This window comes from Neopelma chrysocephalum, unplaced genomic scaffold, assembly GCF_003984885.1.
Source record: "Neopelma chrysocephalum unplaced genomic scaffold, ASM398488v2 Primary Assembly neopelma1_63, whole genome shotgun sequence".
NCBI classification, from domain to species: domain Eukaryota; kingdom Metazoa; phylum Chordata; class Aves; order Passeriformes; family Pipridae; genus Neopelma; species Neopelma chrysocephalum.
The window spans coordinates 1,956,267-1,975,127 of record NW_020897720.1 but is presented as its reverse complement, the minus strand read 5'-3'; the positions used below and the strand labels follow the sequence as shown (position 1 = coordinate 1,975,127).

Sequence of the window (18,861 nt, the reverse complement as noted above, 5' to 3'; positions counted from 1 at the left end):
ATCACTCTGTCACAGAATCCACTCTCCTCTTGGAGCAGGGGTCTGCTCTTTTAACAAATATTTTGAAAATAAATCCTATCTTAAAGGTATTTCCTTGAAGCGTAATAAAGATCCGTACCACCAGCTTCCCTGTTGCCTTTTATCACTGATCCTTAGTAGCCCTTCTGGGAGTTTCATCTTTCTCCTATCTTTTCATTTTCTGTGTTATCATCTTCTCTGGTGCCTCCGTTTCTCATTTTTCATTTTCCATTAAAAAGAAGTATGAAAGACTGAGAGGCAGAAAGAGAACAGTAAGGTTGGCACAAAATTCCAGACAAAACATAATACAGGAAACTGGAATGAGAGGATCCAGGCACACAAATAAGGAACACGTCTTCACCACTGTTTGCCTTCTTGTTTCCCAGTTATTATCACAGTCTAAACCACAGTACCAGGCCAGAGCTGTGTGGCAGTGTTTTCTTTCTTAATGAACACCAAAGGACTCTGGTTGTAGATTTGGGTCTGTGGGTGTGTATGTGTGTGCTTTTCAACACCGAATCTCATTACACCTTTATTTTCACTACTGAAAAGCCCTTTTGCTCTCCTTGTTCGCCTGAAAACCCAAATGCTGGAGTCTTTTCAGTGTACAATCCTTAAGAGCAGCTGTTGGAAAGAGAACAGCCTGAAGTCCCTTGCAATGAATGGTGGTAATAACCACTTGTTCTCCTCTTTGTCATTAGGTATATTGCACAAAGGCAACGGAGAAAATCAGTTCCTAACTCAGCAGCCGGCTGTGATAACCAGCATTATGGGGAATGGGCGCCGGAGAAGCATATCCTGTCCAAGCTGCAATGGTCTGGCAGAAGGAAATAAGCTTTTGGCCCCTGTAGCACTGGCAGTGGGTATTGATGGAAGTCTCTTTGTTGGAGATTTTAACTATATCCGGCGTATCTTCCCCTCCAGGAATGTTACTAGCATATTGGAGCTGAGGTAAGGTGTTAACCTTAGTGCTTCACTTCTGGAGCCTGTGCTCAAATCAGCCTTTACCATTACTTTTTATAATTTTGAAAAACATTGTCACTTTCAACCTATTTAAATTCCAGTGGAGAAATGGGGCACAGAAATGCATAGTTCAAAAGCCTGTAGCTTATCAGAGCAGTGACTACAGAGAAGAAATTAAGAGTACAAATTAACTTGTACAAAAAGTACAAACCACTCCCTTCTGTCTCGTTAGTGATCATTGATACAATCTCCCCTTGGTGCTATGTATCTTTTAGTTTTGTTTGAAAACTACAGACCTGACTGCCCTTAGGTCCTGAGCCACAGTGATAAGTAGAGGTGTAACAGTCTCACGAGGTTAGAGGGAAGGTTTTCCTATCCGTGGTTTTGAGAGCCACTTTCCCATTCTTGTCTGTTCCTGTAGGTTGACAAGTGCAGTTCAGGTTGACAAGTGCAGTTCAGGTTGACATACAGAGCCATTTTGCATCATCACAACTCTTTCTGAGGTTGTAACTCTGTCCCACTGTCCTGTGCCCCCTTCCAAGCTTAAGATTTGGTCACTTAATAGGGAAGGCATGAGTGTAGAGTGTACCACTTCACCCATTTCTGTTCCATCTCCTTTTTTCATTCTTCTAGGAGAGGCAAGAGCTATTGCTTCAAACCCTAACTCATGTAACTGGACCTTATATTTACAGTACTATTGAGGATTTGCAAAAAATAAAGAAAAATACCGTGCACTGGCTATGTGCTGACCCTTCTGGAGCCCCCTCAGGCAGTAGCATTTGTGCTCCTGGAAATTGGATATAGCTGCAAAAGCACATAGAGTGAATTTAGGTCACTAGTCTTTTCTTAATGATATGACCAATCACCAATTCCTCTGCTTCCACTGCACTTTTAGTTTTTAATTAGTGGGAAAAAGCACAAAACGATTGGACTGTTGGAGAATAGGAGGCCTAGCTCTATTTTACACCTCTCTTCCATTCATGTCATTCTGTTGATGTCACTATTGTGAATTCTGATTCTATATAAGAGAAAAGAGATCTGATTCAGGCCAATTCTACTCTGAAATCACTCTCTGACACCTACCTCATACACCATCAGGCTGCCTCATTATATTTTTTTTTAAAGTCATGGATCATGCAGTGCTTTCTGCTAGCAGCTCAGTGTAAGCCACAGAAAGTAGCTGGCATGGACGTGTGACCTGCTATAAATATTTATATCAATATGCACTAAAACTCTGCATTATATAGAATATGCTAATTGGTTTTTTTTATAATTTGTTCAGTTCTGTTTAGCTTTCTAGTAAATAGAACTACAGCTTTATAGGTGAAGAAAAACATTTTCGGGTTAGGATATTCAATATAAGGAATCTGTCTGCACCTCACTTCCTAACATCAGCCAGTGACAAAGCTTCGTAGCACATCTGATGTTTGAAAATGTTGCCTCAAAGTTTGCAACAGTATCAGTCTAAGTACTTTGCTTTCTTTCTATGAGAGAGAGATTGAGAGGGAACTTCAGTTTTCATCATGTGAGAGGGAAAATGGGAAGGAACATGTGTAAAGAAACAGAAGATGGACTTCTTAATCTGGTGTTGTCCACTTTCTCCTTTATGAAAGTCTGTTTTCCACAGCATAGTTTCTTTAGCTTCTGTTAGAACTATCAGCAAGGAACAGTGAAGCTACTGTATTGTGAGTGCTGTTGGACAGCTGCAAAGGACTTGACAGATTTTTAGGATTTACAGGTTTTATATTACATTATGATGTCTTTTGCCCCCTGTTCCTCTAAAGGGAATTAAAATCCATTCCAGCAAACATTATCTATAGCAGTAATTGTGATTACTTGCTCATCCTAAAATCTGCATGTGTTACCCAAGTAAGAGTTTGAAGATTTGAACCATTTAAGTATGAACAAGAGCAGAGTCTTCAGCTTGTATCAAGTAGATCAGATAATGTTGCAATAGCACAAGTATTACAAACCAAATACATCACTTTATTTAGATTTCACAACTGATGTAATTTTGGTTTCACATAAACCAATATAAATCTTGAGTAACTTTATAAATCAGAATATCCCAGTCTGCATATTTGCTTCACACTGTCCTTTATGAAGGTGCCTGATTGGAATGGCAAATAGGGATTTTGACTCAAGTGCTGCATGTCCCACTTAACACTGGTACTACAAGTTGGGGGCTGTGCCTCGAGTGCTGCAGCTCAGGAGTCACGTACCTCTCTGTTTCCTTCAGCTGGATATTCCTAAATGGAAATTACGTCAACACAGTGAAACACTGTGGTGTGGAGAATGTATTAATTTTCTTCTGGGAAGCAGAGGCCACTCTTCCCTTGGCTTTGTGTCTGGGCAGTAAACTGTGGATCAGTTAATGCTGTTTATCTCCCCTTGTATAGTACCTTACTGCTCACTTAGAAGGGTTTTTTTTCACCCTGACATTTGCTTTGATAGGCTTAAACAGATACCAAGGAGCATCCAAACTTGCTTTAAGCAATTATTTTAGTGACTGGAAGGAGAGGAAAACACACTGCACAGTAGAAATTTGTTTAGAAATAGCCTGTTGGAAAACTATTTGGACTAAAGAATTTACCTCCAGCTGGCAGACAACATCCTAAGCCTGGTGCTTCTCCCTGCCCAGCTCTGTATTCAGAAAACTGCTAGTTTCTCTCACTCCCAGCCCACAAGCTGCATTTATTTCCAAGTGAAAACTCTTTTCAATGGTCCAGAAAGTTTCCTGTATGTGAGGGGTGGGGGTGGGGGCAGGGGTATCCTATAGGGAACTCTATCCCTCCCAGTCTCTCTTCATCTGTAAACTAAGCCAAGGCTAGTGCTGAAAAGAGATAAGAATCTTCTCCTGTGTCCTTTTGTAAAATAAAACAAATACTATGTTTGCTTTACCATCTATTCTTCAGCTAACTGTTTGTTCTTTTTTCTTCTGTTCCCTTTCTATAAAGAAATAAAGAGTTTAAACATAGGTAAGACATGAGCTCTTTCCCATATAATTTGATATGGTTTGTTTGCTTCATTGTGTTTGCTTTTTGTGTTGTGCTTCTTGTGTAATGTTATGTTCTTCATGTACCATATATAGAAACATTTTTATGTGCTAATTGTGTGTTATGAATATGATAAGCATTAGCAATTATGAAATGCAGTCAAAAAGCAACCAAATAAGTTCTGACAGTAATTACAAATTTCTAGTAGAATGCAAGGATAATGAACCCCAAGCTAACTTCTAGATAAACACCTCTCCCTGCTGTCTATAATTGGTCTAAATGGTCAAGGTAAACTACAACAGCATTTTCACAAATGCCAGAGAGGTTCACAAAAGCAGCAATGACTGCATATAGGTCAAAACCTCATTTTCCGGTCATTAATGATTTTCTGAACCTGCTGTCCTTTGCCATAATTTAGTTTATATTTCATTTGTCAAACACATTTAATAGTTAGTCAACCTGTGGGGCTGGCTGTATGCAACCACTAGGTGCAGTCATTGTAAGATTCAGGAGGGAGGCACAACCTTTCTGGGCATTAGGAGAAGCAATTTTTCATCGTCTCACCTCAGCATTAGGTATTCTGGATGGCAGCAGCTTAGGAAACCTCCTTCTATGCCACACGTGGGACAGGGAGGAAGTTCATCCTGGAGAAAATCAAGGGCAAGAACAAGAATAGCTGTTGTAAACTATTCCATGGTGTTCTGTGCATCACCCTTTTAAAACCATACTTTCCATTTATGTAGTACAAGTTGATGCAATAGATGGTCTGGGCTAAATAGTATTATTTCCCCTTAATAGTGTATTTTGGTATAGCAAGTGTAACAGCACTAAATATTCTTATCTGGATGAATTAATTCACAATTTGCTAATGATTATTGGTGGTGCTGGAGGTTCCTCATGTGCTTCAACAAAGCTTAGTTCCTTTTTCAGGTGCTTAGAGATTTGCTGTGGGCAGCTTCTCTTATTGGTTAGATTTAAAGAATAGCTGTTGTTGCACTGTTGTGAATTTGATGCACCTATGAGAAGAACAGGGAGGATAAGCTGGTTCTGCTGGCACTTGCTGCCAGACACAGGCTCCCTCTCAGAGCAGAGTGAGGCTGCAGGTGCTGGTAACCACTGTATTCACTCAGGAGGGCTGGAGGCACAGACATTATTGGCAGAGGCCTCTGAGAAATGCTGAATGCCGTGGAAAATCTTTTAAAACAAGGTACAGTCTTTGGCCTCCTATAATTCAAATTAAAGATTATAGTGGCATGGGGAAAAGAGAGGCAGAGGTCTTTAATTGCTCAGGTGCCAGTTTGAGACGTATTGACTGCTCAGTTATAAAACACATCCCTGTTTGAGGCCGTAGTCTCATCAATCATTTGGGGACACAGTGAGTGCATGTCACCTTCCAGCAGTTGTTTTCTGCGAAAGTCCCTCAAAAATTTGCATGGAAAATCTTCTACTATCTGTTCCCTTACAGGGCTCAGGAAGGAGGGAAAGGGTGTGCAGGAGGTCTGCACCTCCAGTGAGCCACTCCCTGATCAGGAACCAAAGCTCAGGACTGACTCCCTGGCATAGCTGCCCTGGGGGAGGGAGATTCCAAAGGAGAAAGGCAGGGACTGCAGGAGAGAGGGAGATAAACCCGTGTTCTGCCCTTGCTCTTTACTCTAACTCGTCCCTTATCCCATCCTGGTAGCAGTGGGACATGCCTGGGGGTAGCTGAGGGCAGAGGGGAGGCAGGTGGGCAGACACACGCTGGCAAAATCGTGTCCAAAAAGAGAGACCCTTCCATTCCTGTGGGTTGGCTGCTGCTCTGTGTCCAGCAGCAGCTCAGCTCCTCTGGGCACTGTGTGAGCAGCTCTCACTGCTGAGACCAGCAAGGGCCCTGCCTGGTGTCTGTGCCCAGCTCCAGTCTGTGCCTGCCTCAGGTCCTCCATCTGACCAAGGTGGGGGGGTGTGCCTTGTTTTAAAAGGGCCACACAAAAGGCATCAGCCTTGAGCTAAGTTTGGCTGTATTTGTGAAGTGTGGAACACCAGTGTCACGGCAGAGTGTGTTCTTCAGTGCCAGGGGACAGCGTGGTGGGAGAAGAGAGCAGAATTTCAAAACAATGGCAAATGTGCAGATGTTTGTATGGCTCAGATACATGAGAGACTGGAGGAATCTCCTAAGTGGAAAGAACGCTTTTTCTATGTGGCAAAGAAGGTTGAGCATTATTTTGGAGGAATGTGATAAGGGTCTAGTGAAGAGGTGCAGTCTGCTGCTGAAGATAAGGAGAGGAATTTGGGGAATAATGAGATTGTGCTCTAATCTCAAGCATGTCACTAGTCTCCCTGCATAACTTTGTCTACACCACTTAACCTCTCTGTGCCTCAGTTTCCTCCTCTGTAAAATGGGTGCAATACCCATCTTTTTAAAGTACTTTGAGATCCATGCATGAAATAAACCTGCCAAGTATTTTTTGTTTACTGTATTTCTTCATCTCTAATTTCTACACTCCTAGACTTCAGCAGATGGTATTGCCTCTGCCTACTGAATTGCTATCAAACCCATCTCCTTCCTACCTTCTGCAGTTTTAGAATGAACTCTCATTGACCTAAAATCACGGCATGTCAAAGACTGGCATAGAGGAAAATAACTGTAGAAGGTGATATTTTGGGGCCTCCTCATTCCTCCAAATCTGGTCATGACCACATGACCACAGTTATCTTTGTGTGCTGATGACCCATCTGCCGAAAGTGGCCTTATTAGAGTTTGAGCTAGTCTGATCAAGAAATGGCTTTTGTCCATCATAACTTACCTCTGTGTATCCTCACTCTTGGAGATGGGCACTTTTTGCCACATGAAACTAGGAGTGTGGATATTTGGAGGCAAATCTCTCTGGTTACTGGTAAGTAACCTTCATTTTCTTTTCTTCCCGTCTTCCATTTGTCTTCTATGCTTTGAAACCACCATTGACCTTATTTATGCTCACCCATAGGCTCCAAAGGCTGGAAAATTCACATCACGCTTAAAACCCAACTAAATTGAGTTAAACTAGCCAGGCAAGATTTTGAAAATATTTCTGCTCTGCAGTTCTCTGTGTGTGAATGTATATATATATTGCAAAGATTGACATTCCTCAATTTTCAGATGATTTGCTAAAGTAGTTCCAAAATGTGACAAGCTGTCAAAAAACATATATTTCAGAAGAGAAGTAGCTTTCCATATGAGTGCCCATTCTAATCACAAACTGAGGACCAGTTTTCCGATAACAGAAGGTTTGGAGTTAAAGTCAGACACTTGAGGTCTCTGGTTTTAGTTGTATAACCAACTTCATCTGCCGTAAATGAGATTCTTGATAAGAATGAATGAGAACAAATTTGCTTTAGGAATAAATTTGTTATGCCTCTGCCTCCTATTTATACAAGACCTCACAAATCTTGTGGCATAATCTAAGGGACTCAGAAGCTGATTCTTTGATCTTACCCCTATGATTTCTGCTTCCAAAGGAAGTTAAACAAGGTAGCGGGGAGGGGGGAAACAGATAAGCTGAAGAGAATTGACCTGGAGCAGATCTGAAGGGCTGAAGAGATCAAGACTGCTGTGCAGCTCTGGCTTACTGGACTCTGCTGTGCAAGGCTCAGTGTAGAAGGATGAGTGAGATTTAAAATGACAACCCCTCTGAACACTGACCAGGCCCTAATCAAGTTAGATCCTCAGATGGTGGTCCCTCAGACCTCAGCTGTGTATGAAGGTGTCAGACTTTCTTTCCAGATCTTTCTGTGCCTGATGAGCACCCAAGCTCTGAAAGCCTGTGAAGTTTCTAGACTGCTCAGCTGTTTCTGTTCTATGCTTTCTTTCTCTCTAAAGCAACAATCCCGCTCATAAATACTATCTGGCCGTGGACCCTGTTTCAGGCTCACTGTACGTGTCGGACACCAATAGTCGACGGATATACAGAGTCAAGTCCCTCACAGGCACAAAAGACCTCGCGGGTAACTCTGAAGTGGTGGCAGGGACGGGAGAGCAGTGCCTGCCATTTGATGAAGCCAGATGTGGGGATGGAGGGAAGGCAGTGGACGCAACCCTAATGAGCCCTCGAGGTAAAGTAGGAAAAGAAGCCGGAGAAAATGACTGTGTGCGGCTGGGCTGGATGTGGAAATAATTATCTGGCAATTAAATCACTCCTTGCTCGGTGATTTTTATTCTGGGCTTTAATTACAGTGGATTGGCAAGTGCTCGTGCTTTGTTTAGTTAAAGCAAACTTTATTACCCCAACATTGAGTGCTGCAAAAGGAGAACAGAACACAAATTAGCAGGGTACCGCTCACTCCAAGAGGCAAGCGTGTAAACCAGGAAACAAATTACTGTTTGAGACACGGTCTTTGGGGAGAAAAACTGCCTGATGTGGCTTTTCTCTGAGTTTTTATTCGATGTATCTCCTTTTTCTTCAGAGTTAGAGAAAAAAAATAAAAGGATTTTTTTGCCCTTTCCAGTTTCTTATTTTCAACAAAAAGTTTTCAAGATGATCTAGAGATTTGGGGATGTGTTTCTTTTTGAGGCTTTTTCTCTCTGTTGCTTCATCTTAATTGTAAGGATGAATTAATCAGGTGTACTGCCAGATGTTTCAATCATCTTTGATTTTTTTTCAGTGGTTGAAAATAACTAGATGATCATAAAAGTGAATAAAAATGGAAGGTCCTGTCTCTTTGTATAGGAAGCAGTTTCAGTTAATACGTAGAAGTTAAAAAGATAAAGTTGTATCTTCTCTCACTGCCCAATAGGGATGAGCGCTGCGACCATTTGAAGCCGGAATTTTTAGATCAATATTTTATTTTCAGCCCAATAAACGGACAAGGCAGTGCACCAAATCAAAGCAGGAAAGGCAAACGAGAAAAAGGCTGCCCTCCTTCCCAACCGGCAGCAGCATCCGTCTGTTCCTCCGAGGGAGCACCCTTTCATTCTGTGCCTTTCCTCTCTAAGGACTCCCAATGTGACAGGCATTGAACCTTCCCTTTTTTTTTTTCTAGGCTGGCAACCCCTGTGCCTTCATCTGGAAACACCAGATGTTCTTCCCTTATTTTTACTGCAACAGGTCGAAGAATAAAAAAAAAGCATCCCAGAAATAATAAAATGCCCTCCTAGTTTTTAAAAAGTTTTCAAGGAATTTTAAAATATTTCTAAAAATTCTTCATCCTCATTGGATCCTTCTGATGAAGAAAGCAATGCCTCAAATTTCTGAGAGCAAAATTTAGGAGATAGTTTTTTAATTGGGTTTATGTAATATATCATACAGAGTATGAATTAAGAAATAAGCTGATGCATTCTGCTTGCTCTTTGGCATGTTTGGGGATTTTTGTGGTTTTCTTTAAAGCCCTGATGGATAAACCTGCTTGGTGCAATTTGTTTGGCAGAACTGTGGGTGCTTGGAGGGTTCCAGGACCTGTGCTCAGGTTGGGAGGGAGGAAAGAACAAATGTGAAAGGGAGGAAAGAACAAAGTGAACAAATGTCACTGTCTTGTAGACTCGTCAATAAGACAAAGCCAACCTTGAAGCCAGGAGCCTCACTGCTTCACTGATGCCTGGGGTTTATATTTGCAGGAATTGCAGTGGATAAGTATGGACTCATGTATTTTGTGGATGCCACTATGATTAGAAAAGTGGACCAGAACGGAATTATATCAACCCTGCTGGGCTCCAATGACCTAACTGCTGTTCGGCCTCTCAGCTGTGATTCCAGCATGGATGTCACCCAGGTAGACTCTTACTGCATTTATTTCCTTCTCTGCCTTAGAAGAGTTGGGCATCTATTTTGGATGACTGCTTGGCCACTTAAGAAATACATTATGCAGCACAAGATGATAGCATATTTGATTCATTACTGAAATGAGCGAACCATCCTTTTTACTGTGGCTAACACAGGTTATTTATGCAACTGTAGAGAAATAAGGTTGAGATAATGGGAGTTATTGTCTTAATTGCCTGTTATTCTGTAATTATTGTAGAGCTTCCACAATGTAGCATTCATTCTTTGCACAGAAACACAATTAGCCAAAGTTACGACCGCACGTAGCTTTAATATTTCGGAAAAAAAAAATCATTATTTGAAATAGTTGCCGCTCATGACTTGGTTTCATGATTTACGCTGATAAACCCCTCACTAATTTGCTGTTGTTACACATGGAATTTTAAACACTAGAAGTGTACTTTTCAGTTACGAGTTTTACAGTGATAATTTGTGCAACTCATAGGTACGGCTGGAGTGGCCTACTGATCTCGCTGTCAATCCCATGGACAACTCCCTTTATGTCCTAGAGAACAATGTTATTTTACGGATCACAGAAAACCATCAAGTTAGCATTATTGCTGGACGCCCCATGCACTGCCAGGTTCCTGGTATAGACTACTCTCTTAGCAAACTGGCTATTCATTCTGCACTTGAATCAGCCAGTGCCATTGCCATCTCACACACAGGAGTTCTTTACATCAGTGAGACAGATGAAAAAAAAATTAATCGGCTCCGCCAGGTAACTACCAATGGAGAAATATGCCTTCTTGCAGGGGCAGCTTCAGACTGTGATTGCAAAAATGATGTCAACTGTAATTGCTATGCTGGGGATGATGGGTATGCCACTGATGCCATCTTAAATTCACCATCTTCCTTAGCTGTGGCCCCAGATGGTACCATCTACATAGCTGATCTCGGAAATATCCGCATTAGGGCTGTCAGTAAAAACAGGCCCATTCTTAATTCCTTTAACCAATATGAAGCTGCATCTCCAGGAGAACAGGAGCTGTATGTCTTCAATGCTGATGGGATTCACCAGTACACTCTCAGCCTTGTTACCGGGGAGTACTTGTACAATTTCACCTATAGCAGCGATAACGATGTCACGGAGGTGATGGACAACAATGGCAACTCCTTGAAGGTCCGTCGGGATGCCAGTGGGATGCCCCGCCACTTACTGATGCCGGATAATCAGATTGTCACGCTGGCTGTTGGCACTAATGGTGGACTCAAGCTTGTCTCAACACAGACCCTGGAGCTCGGATTAATGACATATAACGGAAACAGTGGTCTCTTAGCAACGAAGAGTGATGAAACAGGATGGACAACATTTTATGAGTAAGAATGTTTTTGGATATATTAAGCATACATTTATTTTTTAAATGGTAGTGTGTAGGCTCTAAACTGACCCTTACTGAAATTTGTTGTAGGTTTTTCACTGGTACTGAATAAGGCCATTGCACCTCAGTCTAGTTTGATGCTGGAAATGGTTAAGTGGCTTCTTGATTGTGTCAGTTGTGCTGGGTCCTTTGGGTGGGTACTGATCCACCTAAATCCCTGCCCAGGGTTATTCAGGGCAGCTCATCCACCTCTAGCAGGAAGGACTGTGTGCCATGCCCAGAACCTCACGTTAGTTACCCTGCTCTTAGTTGTCACCACGGCTCCAAAAGTGCACAGCCAGAGCAGCCCCCAGCACTCTACAGCTCCCACTGAGCTGCCTCTCTAGGAACCCTCATGCTGCAGCTTCTTTTGGAACTCAAATTATCTGTCTTTCTGTTCAGATTCATATATTACTCATGGTTGTTAAAATGTTGATTAACTTCACTGATTGTTCATTCTTGAGACAAGCGAGGAAATTAGATCCCCAGCTATCTGTCAGACCCCTGGTGTAACTTCCATAATTTGTAGATAACCCAAAAGCACACTGGTGTTCATGAGCGTATAGATTAAATACACAGAACTTCCTCTTTAAATGAAATTCATCTGAAGAGATGAAGTTCAAAAGTATATTAAAAATCTAGAAAAACTAGTCAGATTTTTATTAATATTTATCTTATTCTTAGTAGTCTTATTGCCATTTTTTTCATCAAAACAATTTAAAAATATAAGCTAAATGATAGGTTGAAAAAATATATTTAGCTTTTAATTATGGCAAGTCTGACACCATATATTGCTTAAATAGTTAATTAATGATTAATAAATATCATTCCTCAAAATAATGAGTAGAAAATACGAATAGGGCTTTTTATTTTATTATAAATGGCAGGCTTATTTTCAAGGTTACAGACCAGCAATGACACGCACCTCTTTTAGTTTATTAATGCATTCAGCTTGGCCACCACTCTCTCTCTGTTTGGAGATAACACAAGTAACGCAGGAATAAAAAAGGACTGTATTCAATCTGCTCAGAATATCTCTAAATCAGCACTGCACCTCGGTACTTTGTCCCTGCTGCGTTTGGCTTTCCCGTACGAAGGAAAGCAGTGCCCTCTCGTGGGGCCCTGCACACCAAACCACTCATTCCTCGTCTAGGCTGGCCTTAGACATGTGGAGTGGGTTTTTTCCTTAATATTTTGCAAAGATTATTTCTTTACCACAAATTTGTTACAAAAATAGTCCGGTTGTGTGACATCAAGGTCACATAACCTGCTCATTACAAGCTCACTGGACTAGGCAGAATAAAATTCCGTATTATTGCTGATGAGATGTGGATGCCCTTCTAGGTAGGTTTTTTCATTGGTTTTTCCTCAATAGGTAGCTCAAGATTCAGTCACATAAATTAGCTATTTCATAAAACACCAGTAATTAATTGTAGAAAACTAAATAGCAAAGTAATTTAAAACTTGACATGAAAATCAATGAAACATTCAAAAAGGTCATCAGAAAGTTACCAGTTACAAAACTGGTACAACTGGTGTCTGAGAATCACACCAAGTAGTGAGTTAACATGATGTATTAGAAAAATTGCGTTATGAGTCCTAAGGAAATATAAGGTAGGGGCTTTGATGTCTTACTGAGATCAGCTGAAAATATCATTTAATGTGTATATAGTGCTGCAAATTTTTTTCCAAGATCAAATAAGAAGAGATGTGCAACCTTTGCCTCAGGTCAGTGGAAGTTAAGTACCATATTTAGGTCTAAATAGTACAGCCTGAGGTACTGTATTAGATAATTAGTAACTTTGATGAGGCAGCAGAAATAACTTACCTTCTCCCAGATTTGTACATACATTCTCATAAGCATAGAGCCCACACATGAGAGGACCATGTAGACATTATTTAAATCAAATTTACAAACCTAAACAGTCACAGTCCACAGTCACTCCATACTGGTTTCTGTTTGTTCTTCAAAGCAGCTCCTAAGGGAAAATTCTGTATTCATCATTCTGCAATTTATTTTGGGAGCTGTAAGTTAATATCAATTGAAGATGAAAGAAATATTTAGCTAATGAGAGTTTAGAAGGACAACAAAATAGCTTTCTGTGCCATTACATTCATGCATTCATACATAGATAATCAGGACCCAAAACTGTTAATATGGCAGCAGAATTAGAAAAGAACGAAAGTCTTCTAAGTAGTAAAATACTACATGAACTAAAGTTCTTATGAAAAATTTATTTCAGTGCATTTATATCAACCAGATGTTGAAGTGCTGTGCTATCTTATTGGGTATATTCCTTTCATTTATCTGAAACTTTACCCTGGAAACGCTCTCAGAATTAAATTTGTGCAGTTCATGTAGGTGTGCATCTGTATATGCAGAGAAATGCGGCCACAAAGTGGTTTTGTGTGTGTATATACACACTCCATCTGTATATTCTATAGATAGCACCTGTGTGTGTGCAGGCAGCTCATTTGCAGTAGGAACAGGCAAGGCTCTTCAATAATAGAACAGCTACCAGCAGGCTCACATGGGGTAATTTAAGCTTGGTTTGGGCATGAAGCACAGATCTTTGAAGCGGTTCCCAGTGGTATTCCACTTGGTCTAGGGAGCATCCGAAGAGAAGGCTGCAGTTTTCTTCTCAAATCAGGTTTTGTGAGGGCGAGAAAATGGGGGTGTATGTAAATGTATGTGGGTCTGTGCCTTGCCCAGCTCTGTGTTAAGTCCAAAGCTGCTGCTCCTCCTCTCTGCAGTGCTGGATGTGGCTCTGTCCTGGCTGCTTCTGCTGAGCAGCACACGCTGGAACCTCAGAGGTCAGGATGCTGGAGGTAAAAATTGCCTGAGGCAGAGAGGTGCCATAACACTGGGCATGGGAGAGCAGCCTTCAGGGCACTGTCACAGCTCACTGAAGGGATGCTCAGGTCAGGTGTTTGCAGCTGCCTGAGAAGGTGACAAGTGCTCAGCTGTGTCCCACAGTTGAGCTGTAGGTGTAGTGGGTGGCCCAGCACCCATGGGATGGCTCTGGAAGGCTCGGAGCCCCTGGGCTGGCAGTCAGCCAACACTTCTGTGCCTGCCCTGGTGCCTGGGGACACCCAGAGCTGTCCTGGGAAGCCTTTTCTTTCTGGGTTACACTTGGTGGCAGTTAGCCACCATGTGCTGGGGAATCGGCAGCGGGCACAAGGACTTGCTGTTGTTTTTTAAGGTACTGGCATTAAGAAAGGTTTTCTCCCCTTGTAATTTTATTAGCAGAAAAACTTGGGATGAAACCTTACTCTAACTGAAGTCAGTAACAGAAGCTCAGGAATTTCGGTGTACCCAGAGCCCACCTCATTTGAAGATATAAAGTTTGCCTTTATCAGATCTGGTTCATCCAGCCTAGTACTGTGTCATAGCCTGTAGTGACTGCTTCTGATAAAGATACCAAGAAGTCCCAGGTTAACTAGTTTCTTTCCCATTGCAAATTTTCTTTTTTTCTTCATTAGGATCAGGTTCATGACATGAAGAAGAAAGGAATATAACCATTTAATTCCTATATAGTTTATTCTTATTATTCAGATTAATGTCAGGGTGTTGTTTTCTACTGAGTGCTTGCTCTCACATAATACATAAATTAAAAAAAAAAAACAACCCCTAGGAACATGTCACTTAAATTTTGTAGTACATAAAAGGTTTCTGTTTTATTAAATTTTAAAATTTTTACCTTTAAGGTATTTTTTTAAATAGGATTTTATTGATGAAATGGATAAAGTAGAAATGCCTTCTTTATGCACTGGTATCACAGTGTGTATCTGTCATTTCAGCAGTGAATTTTTTGTATATCTAGCTTGTAAACTAAATGTTCTGCAGATCTTCATGGAGGGTACTTTGTATGTATTAAGAGTGTCCATCATGTGCTTATAAACCCTTTTAATCTCTGCTGTTGCTGATTTCAAAACTGTGACCAGTGCTGGGAAACATGCCCCATGGCAGGGACAAAACCCTGATTTCTTGAAATAGCACTGGAATATTTTCATTTTCCTATTTCAGTCTCTGTACATCCACATCCATATTTACTTTTTAGACTGCCCTTGCACTTTGAACAGAGATTTCCAGTGAGTAGCCCACAGCAATCCCCAGGAATTTTTCCGAGGTTAATTAAAAACCCAGCAATGTGAATGAAGAGTTTAAATTATTGTCTCATTTGCATTCCCTAAAATATATTTGCTGATGGGGAATTTCACCAACCATTTTTCTGGAAGCTCACCACGCACTGCACAGTCACACTGAAGCTACTCATGGGCTTTTCCAGTTTGTCCTAAACAACATCACAGAGTCACACAGAATCCCGTTGTCTTTCCTGTAATATTTGCCATCTCAGTGTTCTCTTCATCACTCTGGTCTTCACTAAACATACCACATGCAGACTCATAGGGAGCATCTCATTATTAACCTTTGAGATTTTTGAAACTGTCCATTTTTTGTACTTTTTCCTTGGTTCCATTTCGATGGATGCTTGGCTGGATCAAGTTCTTCCCTCATCTTTACTTTTTGAGTACTTTTCAATATTTTTTTCTGAAGACCCTTATAAAGACTTAACCAAATCCCCTTTCATAGATTATCTCAACATATTATCTTTTATCCAGTATCTTGCTGATATGTTGGTATCAGTATCTAGCTGATATGGTAGAAGTATTTACATATAAATATATATGTATATGTGGAGAGAAACTTCTGACTTTTATTGAGAAAAATCATGCTGCTTACTTAATCTTGCTTTGATCCTAAACTGCTTAAATGAACACAATGTATTATTGGTCCCTTTTAGGTCGCATGATGCTTTGTTTTATTGGTTTCCTTCTTTGCCTAATACTTCCATTGGTTCTGGTAAGGCTTGTTGCTCCACAGGTGACTTTTTTTTTCCTTCCTCCCCAATTTTCAGTTGAATGGGTGCAACCATTTGCAATGGATTTGAAAAGTCGTATTTTTTATTCGTGTTTACTGAGGAGGCCAGTCTGTGTGTTAATTTTGGAGATGTGCTGTACAGTTCAGGTGGCACAGTTTGAGGTTTGGGAATGGTTTCATTGCAAAGCTGTGTTGAAAGCACTGATTTCTTCTCATCTTTCCAGCTAACCGTGACGTACAAAGAAGTGAGCGAGCTCCACGCTACTAAATGTGCTCCTCTTCTCTTCTGTTACCCTCAGGCAATACAATGGATTTACCAGTTCTCTTCCAGGCTTCCCGCTCCCTGGATTTCTACATTCCAAGGATGAGCAGTTGGTTTCAATCTCCACCTAAACTTTTCCCTTTATCTACACAGGACATTTTTTCTTGCCTTTCTGTGCACTTTGGTGAGAGACTCTTGCACGAGTAGAGAATTGCAGCAAGCAGAGTGGCGGCCTGGAATGCTGATTTTGTTTCAGGTCCCCATTTCTTACCCTTAAGATCCAGGGAATTTCTTCTCTGTAATATGTATGCACACAGATAGAGCATACAAGAGGAAAGGGAGAACCGGTATGATTTGATTTCCAGCAGCGTTCCTTCTTTCCCCTCTCCTCAGGCTTTATACCTCTAAATAAATTAAACTCAATAAACTCATGGAGAGCAGCCCTTTTTATTTTATTTTTTTTTATCTTTATGCCTCTGGAGCACTTAACTCATCTTCTAAGGTCTATTCTGAGTGCTGACTGCTGCCCTTTGTGAAACTCCTACCTATCCTGTGCCTTTCATCTTTCATCTTTATGAGCCAAAACACTGACCCCAAAATGCAGTTCAATACCACAGATAAGATCAAAATGAAATTATGTTCTCAAGCTGATGTCTTTTTTTAATCCTTTATGGCAAGTTTATTCCTTGGTATGTCATTAAAGACCATACTTAGTTTCCACTAAGTATTTAATTGCAAATATGCAGTGTATGCATTTGTATATTGTACTGTCCACCAGAAGTCCACTTCCTTAGAGTGAAATGCAACTATTAAAAAGCAGCTTAATTTACTAATTATAATTGTTTGAGCCAAATACCACTCTGTATATTCATAATAATTTAATTAATGTAATAATTTGAAATATGCTAGCCTGGATTTGCACCCATGTAATTGAGATCGGTATCTCTAAAAATATATTATTTCATCATTATAGACTCTTTCAAGAACAGAGAAATAGATAAGGCCAGGATGTTCTTGAAAACCTGTTTCATTCTGGGTTTTTTTTTGCACAGACGTGGTGCATTATTAATACATTGGGTATTGAAATGAACATATATCCTCATGCTTTCTTGCTCTCACTAACTTTTCTATTAGCTATGATCATGAAGGGCGTCTGACCAATGTAACACGTCCCACTGGAGTGGTAACTAGCCTTCATCGAGAGATGGAAAAGTCTATTACCATCGACATTGAGAATTCTAATCGGGATGACGATGTCACGGTCATCACAAATCTCTCCTCTGTGGAGGCTTCCTATACAGTTGTTCAAGGTACCAAAGCACACTTCTCAGCACACCTCCTAACCACACACACAGCTTGAGAAAAAGATTTGTGTCATTAGGACCCTTACGAGCAGGGGGGAAATTGTGTAAGGTTTGCAAGAAAGGCTCCCATAAAGCTTATTCCTAAAATGACAGGTAAGAGACATTTCACAGCCATGCTTTGTGTCAAGTATGTATGGTCACTGTCTGCTGGGGAAAGTTAGTCCTACCACTGCCTCTTGGGTCAGGGTCACTTTGCCCACTCACATATATCTCTGTACTTCATTGGAAAATTGGCTCTGACTTGAGTGCCACAGAGATGCAGCCTGACTGCTGGATGTGGGCTGCCTGGGGAGAGATCCTTCTGGAGAGGCTCAGGGAGCCTCCTGCTATGAGAAGTGAAATCTTCCAAATTTGTACACTGCCATTAATTACAGTGTAGAACAACCAGGGCAGGGGGTGATCACTTTGAAGAGCAGTGTAACAGCCCAAGTGTGGCAGGAGGCACCAGCAGCACAGGGGTTCAGTGTTTGTGTAGAGCTTTCCAGCACCACCCGGGCATTGTATCTGATGGAGCAAAACCAGTCAGTTATCCAAGATAGACTGAAAGGAATTTGGTGAGTGATGGGGCTTTTTAATTAAGATGTAATGTCACTGGAATGAGAATATCATCATCAAACAATAGTCTCCTCCTGACATAAATGTCAACATTTATAGACTATTATACCATGACAGGTCTGGTTACAAAGACTTTATTTTCTTATACCAGATGATTAATTGCGTAGATGCTGTCCTTCTGTCAGGCAAATATTGATGCTTTGCTGACAGCTGCACACTGTAGCACTCCACCCTGGCTGAGAATGGACTTGGCTGTGTCAAACAGCTGGAGAACCACACGGCCTTGGAAGCACAGGATTATTGCTGTAACTCTTCTCTGACAGCCAGGTGTGCCCATCAGGCCACCGTGGTTCTGGTGGGAAGGCAGGCGAGTGAAGGGCTGTGGCTGCCAGCTTGCACTGCTGGAGCCTCACACCTTGAGGATTTAGAGCCAAACTGTAATTCTGTACAAAGCCTCTGCTTGGAGACAGTTTTTAAACAGAGGGAAAGAAAAAGAAGAGGCACTTACTTCTTCCTACCTATAAAGAGTCCAGTAATATTTTTCTTTTTGTCCTGGAGTTTAATGGTTTGTTGTTTATCCAGCAGTTCAGTTTTCAGGAGTTTTTGTTCATATCAGAAATAAATTACGTGGTTGAACACATATCACTGTGCATTTTGATTCACAATTAAGACTGAAGGGAAAACATAAT

The 18,861-nt window shown here is 41.0% G+C and overlaps 1 protein-coding gene across 16 annotated transcripts in view; it reads left to right on the top strand.

Annotated features, from left to right (window-relative positions):
- Nucleotides 1–18,861, top strand: part of TENM2 (teneurin transmembrane protein 2) — a 643,539-nt gene that overhangs the window by 610,786 nt on the left and 13,892 nt on the right. For 14 of the 16 annotated variants that reach the window (XM_027682931.1, XM_027682929.1, XM_027682927.1 and 11 more), the window contains 6 exons: nucleotides 720–969; nucleotides 3,939–3,959; nucleotides 7,813–8,045; nucleotides 9,544–9,698; nucleotides 10,194–11,068; nucleotides 17,388–17,563. In XM_027682931.1, the coding sequence (XP_027538732.1) occupies nucleotides 720–969; nucleotides 3,939–3,959; nucleotides 7,813–8,045; nucleotides 9,544–9,698; nucleotides 10,194–11,068; nucleotides 17,388–17,563 (1,710 nt within the window). The remainder of the gene's footprint in view (nucleotides 1–719; nucleotides 970–3,938; nucleotides 3,960–7,812; nucleotides 8,046–9,543; nucleotides 9,699–10,193; nucleotides 11,069–17,387; nucleotides 17,564–18,861) is intronic. The other 2 variants (XM_027682930.1, XM_027682921.1) reach the window with 1 other exon arrangement.